Consider the following 9,985-nt stretch of genomic DNA (forward strand, 5'->3'; position numbering starts at 1 on the left):
CCACAACCAAAAGTGCCAATTAAAAGTTCAGAATAAAACTGAATATGAAAAACTTCAGAAATCCTACTGCTAGCTTAGACTGTCTTCCGGGGCCGATTAAAAAAAAAAGAAATGTAAAAAGTCCACAACCAAAAGTCCCAACGAAAAGTTACCTCAAGGAAAAAAAAAAAACAGGCAAAGTAAATTCAACCTCTGGTGATCTAGAACGGTCACCAGGTGGTGGATAAAAACCCTAAATTAATAAATTATCAAAAGAGGTGGGCCCACACTTTTGGATAGTTCATTTGCCCTGATCCTATAAATGCACGCCATGTGCGCCCTGCTTCTATCCAAATCAGAGCGCAGAGAAACTCCAAACAGGCAAGAGAGAGGAGGAAGGAGATAAAAAAAAAGCAGAAATGGAGGGAAAGGAGGAAGACGTAAGGGTAGGAGCCAACAAGTACTCGGAGAGGCAGCCCATAGGCACGTCCGCGCAGGACAAGGACTACAAGGAGGCACCACCGGCGCCCCTGTTCGAGCCCGGCGAGATCCAGTCATGGTCCTTCTGGAGGGCGGGCATCGCCGAGTTCATGGCCACCTTCCTCTTCCTCTACATCACCATCCTCACCGTCATGGGCGTCAACAGGTCCCCCAGCCTGTGCGGCACCGTCGGCATCCAAGGCATCGCTTGGGCCTTCGGTGGTATGATCTTTGCCCTCGTCTACTGCACCGCCGGTATCTCTGGTATGCACCACTTTCTTTGTCTCTCTTAATTATTTTAGAGTCATGCTGGTCTTAGCCTGCCATACACATGGTCTCAGTTCGGACGGCATAAAATTATGTGAACAAGCTGCTTAGCTTTGCTTTCTCTTTGTTGCATTTGTTGAGATGGATTTCATAAAAAGCTATATAAAATATTCAACAATTTAAGGGTTGATTTTCTGGTTGGTGGGGATGCAGGTGGGCACATAAACCCTGCTGTGACCTTTGGGCTGTTTCTGGCGAGGAAGCTGTCCCTCACCAGGGCCATCTTCTACATGGTGATGCAGTGCCTGGGCGCCATCTGCGGTGCTGGTGTTGTCAAAGGCTACGGGAAAACGCTGTACGAGACAAGCGGTGGTGGTGCCAACACTGTGAAGCCGGGCTACACCAAGGGGGACGGCCTCGGTGCTGAAATCGTCGGCACATTTGTGCTCGTCTACACTGTCTTCTCTGCCACCGATGCCAAGAGAAACGCTAGGGATTCTCACGTCCCTGTAAGCTCTCCCTCTCTTAAATTTGCTTGGTTGGCTTTTAAATGTCCAACATATCGTTATTTAATACCAGGGTTTAGTTGATGCGGAGCTTTGAAATTCTTTATGCTCCCATGGCATTTTCTTGCTTGTTGTTTCTACTTATGTTTTGGGTTTTAGTTTTTCTCCCTTTTGTTACGTGCGCCTTGAATTCTGGATCCACTTCATGACCCATTTCAATATAATTCAGGAGAAAAAAAAATGAAAGTTTGTGGTGGTAGCAGAGGGATTGAGCGATTAGGAATTTTTTACATGCTAATTATATTGAAAGGAGCTATAAGAATTTTGGGTATATTGGGGTTTTCTCAAGGGTTTGAATCTTTGAAGAGAGAGCAGCCTAGAGCTTGTAAAGCCTCCCTATCGCCTCTTTCATTCATCATAGCCTTCATGTCTCCTCTTTCATTCATCATAGGGAAATTTTGCTTTCATAGCCCGTGATTTCTTAACTATTATTCTGTTTATATTTTCAGTTGTAGTTTTATTTTTCCTCTTGTTTTTCTGTTTATCTTTTCAGTTTTTTGAATAGGTTGGTGTTTTTTTTAGTTTTAATAAGATGTTTGTGATTTGATATCGGTGAACAGATCTTGGCTCCTCTGCCTATTGGGTTTGCTGTCTTCCTTGTCCACTTGGCTACCATCCCCATCACAGGAACTGGCATTAACCCAGCTAGGAGTCTTGGAGCTGCCATCATCTTCAACAAACCCCATGCCTGGCATGACCATGTGAGTTTAATCCTCTCTCTCTTCATCTTTAAATACTTCCTTCACAAAACACCCCAGAAAATAATAGCTACTTTTGTTCTTTCTGTGTGAAAACAATCAAAGATACTAAACTGTGATCAACTTTGCATCTCTGCAGTGGATTTTCTGGGTTGGCCCCTTCATTGGTGCTGCCCTTGCTGCCATCTACCATCAAATTGTGATCAGGGCCATCCCCTTCAAGTCCAGGCCATGAGTTCTCAGGCGTTCCAAGTTCCACCTTTGCCTTTCAGTTTTTTCTATTGTACTGTTTATTTCGAGTGTAAACCATCACTGCCATCTCTCTCCCTGTAACCTCTGTGCTTGCTTGCTTAGTGGCCTCAGTCAATGCATTTGTACATCAATAGTGACGTGTTTATTTTATGTGTTGTAGTGTGTATTTCCATTGAAAACCGTATTTGCCTGCTGCAGTGCTGCAATTTGTAGACAAGGATGAAGGAAGCATCAATTGAATCTTTTTCATCTTTTTCCTTTTTCACATCTTATCTTTTGCTTTATTGTTTGCTGAAATGTGTACCTTTTGCTTCAATATGAGAAAGGAAGTGGGGATGACAGACAGGCATGCTGCTGTACGATTTTTGCCTGCTCCACGTGAATAAAGGTTTACGATAATGCCAAGCGACAGCGTCGTTGGAATTGAATTATTCGAGATGCTTTGAATCATCTCTCTCTCTCTCTCTCTCTCTCTCTCTATATATATATATATATATATATATATATATATAAAAGACCTAATGTGTGAAATGCAATTTTCGTGGTTTTTTGTTCATGTGATCTACATCCTTTTATAGGAAACTTCTCCTGAATCATTAGATTTTGATGCATGAGCTTGATTTTTATAAGGTTTTAAAATCAATGGCTCATAATCTTCATAAATATTCAAGCATTCAAAAATCACATTTTCCATCAAAAATACATAATTCATTCCTAGCAAATTCACCATGCCCGCCCACATTTCCAGTTGGTATTCTAGTTACTAGATTACTATTTTGGTGCCTTTGAAGGCACCAAATTATATAGAATTATTGAGTTGAAAATCATAACTTTTGATTTTTTTTTTGTCAATTAAATCTTAAGGTTTTGATCCACATTGTTTGTTTAGTGGGAAATGAGTTTGTGACACATAAGGTTTTTAAGGGTTTAAAACAATGAACGGTGTACAGTGCACTAAAATTTTATGACTCAAAAAATTATATTTTTGGGTCAAAAAATAACCATCCAAGGCTTGATCCTTAGCAAACAAACCTTCCTGAATGCGTTTATGTGCTCAGGTTGAGTTGATAAAGCTTGAACCTATGGTTTTAGCTCAATAGTTTCATATAATTTGGTGCTAACCCATATACATAGAATACCGGAACTAGAAATATGAAAACTACTTTGTTAACCACAATTTTCATGAATTATTCACCCATGAGAGAGAGATGATGGTTTACCCACTAAATGGGTTTTTAGGCATTTTTTGTTTTATTTTTAAATTTTGACCATATAGATGTGATCTATGTACTTGACTTTATAGGGATAAGCTCTTGAAGCATCTATTTTGACACATGGGTAAGTTTTATAAGGTTCAAAAAAGTCAATGGTTTAAAATCTTTATAATTTTTTGAAGCTCTAAAGATCATTTTTTCATCGAAAATACATGATCTAGGTATGGATTCTTAGCAAAATCGACCATGCACAACCCATTTATGCAGTTAAATTCACAAAAAAAAATCGAAAAACTCAATTAGCATATATATATATATATAAGGAAAAGTGGTACTTGCCTACTACTTTTTGAGCTTCCCTACCACAACTGAATAGGTGTTTTTAGGTTGTTTTGTGCAAAATATGACTCTCCAAATGTGTTCAGTACGATCGATTTGCTAGAAAATGACACTTGAATCATGTTTTTTTATTAAAAAATATGATTTTTTTAAGCATTGAATTCTTTTAAAAATGATTGACCAGCAATTTTTAAATTTTATAAAAACTTACCTGCATGTATGAATCAGATTCAAAAGCGACTCCGGCTTGTGGTTTGTTGGAACTCGACATTATCATATATTTATGTGAAATTTTCATATTTGGTTTTTTCTTCTAATAAATTAGGTTAGGATTCACATTCTCTGTAGGGACTATCAATTTGGGCTGTATTGGTTTCCTCGTTCATAGAATTTCAACCTGTTGGTGAACTAGGTCATCAGGTTTCTATTTTCTTTTCTTTAATTAGCATATTTTTAGTTTATAAGAGTTAATCCAATATGTAGATCACAATGTATGGTTAGATTTTGGAAAACAACCCTTTCTAAACTTCATAAGCTGACGGTAGGCTAGAAAAGTTGTTCGCAGCTTTTATATATATATATATATATATATATATATATAGAGAGAGAGAGAGAGAGAGAGATTGGTAGCTGTGCTAAATGAGCATGCTAAATGGGTTTTCAGTTTTTTTTATATTTTATTTATAAATTCTGACTGTATAGATTTGATCTATGCGCTTGATTTTATAAGGATCAGCTCTTGGAGTATTCTATTCTGACACTTTGGTAATTTTTTATAAGGTTCAAAAAATCAACGGTCCAAAATCTTAGTAAAAATTTTAAGCTCCAAATATCATTTTTTTATAAAAAACACATGATCCAAGTGTAGATTCCTCGTAAATCGATCATGCCCAACACATTTATGTGATCGAAACTGCAAAAAAAAATACTAGAAGGACATAAAAATCCATTTAACATGTATCATTTAGCACCTAACAAGCAGCTATATATATATATGGGTAGGTGCAAAATTGATTCATGATAAATGGGTTTTTCTGTCCTTTCAATATTTTTTTTGCAGTTTTGACCACTTAAATGTGTTGGGCATGATCGATTTACGAGGAATCCACACTTGGATCATGGGTTTTCGATGAAAAAATGATATTTGGAGCCTCAAAATTTACAAAGATTTAAGACTGTTGATTTTTTGAACCTTATAAAAAATTTACCGATGTGTCCGAATAGAATACTTCAAGAGCTGATCCCTATAAATCAAGTACATAGATCACATTTATACATTCAGATTTTATAAATAAAAGCAAAAAAACCCTGAAAAACTCATTTAGCCTATCATTTAGCACCTACCCATTATTATCTTTTTTCTCTCCCTCTCTCTGTATAAAGAGAGAGAGACGGTGCTTATCGATGACGTAGAATTTTTGATATTTTTAGAAGTCTCCAAATGTGGATAATGAAGAGGCAGAAGGAAGAAATGCAGCCACTTTGCATTGAAGTAGTTAGATAATAATTGAGGGGCATGGATGATGATGATGACGGGGACCTTGCATCATCATTAATGGTCCTGCATTATTGCCTTACTGGCATACTCCGATTTTTTTTTTTTTTAATGATCGGATAAAACCACCACGATGATTCATTATAAAAATCCCGTGTTTCGAACTCGTTGCTGTCCCTTTTGTTCGGCTAGTCTTGGGTTTCGAACTTCTGATGTCCATTAAGCTTGGTGACGTTTATAAGTCATCCGTACCAATGAACGCATCCTTCAGTTTTATTTTTAAGAAAAATAACAGATATTATTAATCAGATTACGGAGAGTTACAATAAGATTTGCAGGGATGAGTGCAACTGGAGTGTTGTGGTGGGGTCCTAAAATGCTATTGCGGTTGAAGTAAAAGTTTTATAGGACGAGTATTAGGCCCGCTTTATTATATAGTACGGAATATTGGGCTGTCAAGTGACATCACATTCAAAAAATGAGCGTAACTTAGATGCGTATGCTGAGATGGATGTATGAAAATATAATAAAAGATAAGATTCGGAACAAAAAGATACCTAAGAAGGTAGGCATTGCACTCATTGAAAATAAGATGAGAGAGAATCATTTATAGTGGTTTGGACATATTCGACGAAGGCATAATGATGCTCCAGTTAGAAGAATGAAGAAATGAAAAAATATATTAGTTAAAAGAGATCGAAGTAGGCCTAAGAAGACATGGATGGAGGTGATAGAAAAGGATATGAATGCTTTGAACCTCACCGAGAACATGGCATTGGATAGAAATGAATGGAAGAGAAGGATTCATGTGGAAGACTCCTAATGATTTTCTTTGTTGGTTCATATCGTTGACCCCAATTGTTTTGGAATGAAGGCGTAGTTGTTGTTGTTTGTTGTTGAGGCTTTTCTAAAGCAACAAAAAGAGTAGTGATAGTTTGCGAGTAGAGACAACATAATGTTCTGACCAGTCTTACCAACGGGGTCTCCGCTTGTCTAGTAGAAGCAGCTAGTGCACGTCACTTTGTGTTGGGAAGTTGCAAGTTCAAATCCCAATGGTATCCTTATTTAACGGGTAGGGATCTGCCCAACCCCAACTTGCTTTTCAAATAAAGAAAATAGCCTGACCAAGTCTTGTGACACTCTGCTGATCAAGAGTGAGAGTGGTTATACCAACAGGGGCTGGGCGTGGTTGGTAGGAGCTGTAAGTGCAGGTCTCCATGTGGTGGGACGTTGCAGGTTCAAAACCTCAGTGGTACCATTGAATAATAACGGGTGGGGGTTCGCCTAACCCCAACTTGACTTTAAAAAACAAAAAGAGTGGTTGCCAAGATTGAGAGAAGATCCTTGCGGAGTACCTTGAAAGGAACCGATGCTGTGCATCCATTCACTGGACCTCCCTTGGATGCCTGGAATCCAGTGATTGGACCCAGTACTCTGCAATGTACTTGGTCTGATCACTGGATCTCCTCTCACCCAAGACTAGCTGATGGGATCTAGAGTCAAGACCAATGTTGTTAGTATTGGAATCTGACCTGTATCGTTTGGCCAACTATTCGGGTGAATCGATTGGATACCGATTCTCAAGTGAATAGTTCTGAATTGGCCAAAAAAATAATTAAAAAATATTATGTGTAATTAAAATGTGACATGTGTTAAAGCTATTAAATAATATAAAAAAAATAATTTTAAGCTATTTTTATATTTATAAAAAATAGCCTATTCAGGTCAGTATCGTATCAACTTTCTGGCAATATGATAAGTATCGCCGATGTGCACCCATACTGACAACGCTGGTCTAGACCATACGAAAATAGGAATGTAAGATGTGGTAAATAATATCTGACTAATCTAATGCTGCCTAAATGGACTCGGATTCTTATTTGGACTTAGATGGTGAAAAGCTCATTCCAAATCTGCTTTTTTACGTGTAATTGGATTTGAATATCCATCCAAATCCATAGATCTATTAGATTAAAATAAAAAACCCTATCAGCGTCCGACAACAATCGGATATGGTTTCGGTTTACTAAATGTGACTAACCCAAGTCGGATTCGGTTGGTATTGGATAATCATTGACATCCCTATCCGAAAACTCAAGCTTTGGCTAGTGTTGTTTTAACCTCTAGAAACTCTCACATGAACCTGAATGGTGCGTGGCCTCTTTGTGGAGTTTTATCCTTGAGGAATGTGGAGCTCAGCCTGTGTAGGTCTGGACATGGGATGATGGTAATGGGATGGAGTAGGGGACCAAATCCAACTGAGGTTCAGGAGAGCCTGGATCAGGTGCATGCAATCACATTTCACAGAGAGAATGTGCTGCTGCATATGACCATTCCATGCGCGTTAGTGGGACTCGCAGAACATGTGATCAGAAAAGGTGAGCCCATAAGTCCGGTGCAGCAGCACATCCTTTTTGTGCAATGTGATTGCACCTAATCCAGATTGGATAAGAAGATTGTAAGCTCTTAATTTGATGGTCGACCTCAGTACAGTTTTTTTCTGGTAACCTACCATCTTATTACAATTACAGATTTAAGTGTTACCCTTCACTTAGGGCAGCACATGAGCTAGGCTGGCTCGAACTTTGCTCATAAAAAAAACTGGCTGTTCAAGCTCGGCCTCAGCTTAAGCCAAGCTTGAATATATAGCATGTGGTTGAGCTTGAGCTAAGTTCAGCCCTGCTCGAGCCTAACATCTCTATCTCAAAAATGTTTTGAAATAGAAGTCTGTTGTATGAACGCCCAACACCTTACAGATTAAGGTAAAACCCTTTGTGTTATGTATGTTGCCAATATAATATGTACATAGTTTTGGCGTTACATAAAACCATAACCGGAATGTAAAAACAAATAGCACATACCGGTATTCGCCATGGAATAAACGAGTGTTGGCATAGGTACACGGCATTTTTCTCAACCTATCAACGCACACGATGAGCCCAGGCCATCAAGTCGATTGTGAGTAGGACCATGAACCCAATGAAGAATGAGGACACCTTGGTTGCACTCATCAAGCAGTCATGCCTCAATTTATATGGGGAGGAAAGTAGGGGGTTACATACATGGCATTCATGTATGTGAACCCTTTACATGCCATATTGAATGTGACGTAACCCCTTCTCTACTAATTCTCACTAAAGCCTTCATTAGTTTTAAATCAAGTCACACATAGGGTTCGACCCGATTCGAAATGTCCAACATTCTCCCACTTGACCAATTGGCACAGAAAGATACAAAATCGAGGTTCATACAGTTATCTTGACTTAGTTTTTATGTGGGTTCACATGCTATCCAGTATCACAAGAACGAATCATATGAGTCATGGAGATGAACACTTCTTTATGAAATGCCATATTTTCATGCACTAATATAATTCATTTTTAATGCTTTAACATGTTAAGATTACCTTTATGAATAAGTTGGTCTCTAAATCATTCTATTAGTCATTTAATATTGTTATTCTATTATTCTCTCTAATCAAACGAGGATCCTTTATACAGAATCAACAATACACAAAGCCATAAAGAATCAATTTAGTTTTACAAATGTTCTCATATATAATCATAATATATTGTCATACATCAGAAGGAATCAAACAAACGCATCCCTTTTACATATTGGGAATATAATCTTGGTGTTAGCTCTTAAGTAAGAGGATCCACAAACATTATTTTTGTATCGATTGTATTAATACATACAAGATTATTCTCAATCATTTTTTTAACAATAAAGTATTTTAACTCCATGTATCGACACGATGTTGAACTCTTGTTGTTATTTGAGAATGACACAACTGCTTTATTATCACAAAAGATCTTTAGTAGTCTTTCAATAGAGTTCACAATCCCATGACCCATAATAAAGTTTCTTATCCAAATAGCCTGAGATGAAGTCTTGTATAGAACAATGAATTTCACCTTCATAGTATGAGCACAACAGTTGTAGACTGCTTTTCGCTTCTCCATGAGACGACACCACCTGCTAGTAGGAAGATGTATCTAGTAGTGGATTTTTGATTATCGAGACATCCTCCTAAGTCAGCATCAGAGTATCCAATGACCTCTAGGTGGTCAACCTTTCTATAAGTCAATATATAGTCATTCATTTTTTATAAATAACACATGACCTTCTTCGCTGCCTTCCAGTGTTCAATGCCTGAATTTGACTGATATATACCAAGCATTTTCACAATAAATACGATATTTGGTCATGTGCAGGTCTGTGTGTACTGCAAACTCTCAACCGCTGAAGCATATAGAACAGTTGCCATCTGAGTCTTTTTATTATCATCCTAAGGATAGTCCTTCAAGCTTAATTTATCCGCTTTTACTATTGGTGCCGAACTAGGAGAATAATTCTTTATCCCATATCTTTTAAGAACCTTAAGGATATAGGATTTTTTAGAGAGGCCAAAGACACCCTTAGTTCTATCATGACAGATCTCAATTCCAAGGACATATACGACCTCACCTTTGTCCTTCATGTCAAAATGAGAGGAAAGAAAATTTTGTGACTCATGTAGTATGTTCAAATAATTAGCTATAAGAACAAAATTGTGTGTCTCATGTAGTATGCTTAAAGTATATGCATTGATCAACAATGTTTTTCGTTAATCCAAAGTTCAGAATTACCTGATTGAGCTTTTTATACCACTGATGAGAGGCTTGTTTAAGTGTATAAATTGACTTCTTCAAT

At 37.6% G+C, this 9,985-nt stretch overlaps 1 protein-coding gene across 1 annotated transcript; it reads left to right on the forward strand.

The window, feature by feature from the left end:
* The first annotated feature begins 317 nt into the window (after positions 1 to 317).
* Positions 318 to 2,507, forward strand: LOC149821495 (aquaporin PIP1-1-like). The gene is made up of 4 exons (XM_089982676.1): positions 318 to 723; positions 940 to 1,235; positions 1,853 to 1,993; positions 2,130 to 2,507. Exons 1-4 carry the CDS (start codon positions 399 to 401, stop codon positions 2,223 to 2,225), a joined length of 858 nt encoding a protein of 285 aa, XP_089838802.1. The 5' UTR covers positions 318 to 398; the 3' UTR covers positions 2,226 to 2,507.
* The last annotated feature ends 7,478 nt before the right edge of the window (positions 2,508 to 9,985 follow it).

This window comes from Nuphar pumila, chromosome 12 (assembly GCF_984573655.1).
Source record: "Nuphar pumila chromosome 12, dmNupPumi1.hap1.1, whole genome shotgun sequence".
In the NCBI taxonomy this organism is placed as follows: Eukaryota; Viridiplantae; Streptophyta; class Magnoliopsida; order Nymphaeales; family Nymphaeaceae; genus Nuphar; species Nuphar pumila.

Excerpts from the sequence above, each read along its gene's own strand:
- LOC149821495 (XM_089982676.1), top strand. The coding sequence starts at position 399 with ATGGAGGGAAAGGAGGAAGACGTAAGGGTAGGAGCCAACAAGTACTCG. Across the intron at positions 1,236-1,852 it reads CTAGGGATTCTCACGTCCCT|ATCTTGGCTCCTCTGCCTAT; the intron begins GTAAGCTCTCCC and ends ATCGGTGAACAG. Across the intron at positions 1,994-2,129 it reads CCCATGCCTGGCATGACCAT|TGGATTTTCTGGGTTGGCCC; the intron begins GTGAGTTTAATC and ends GCATCTCTGCAG.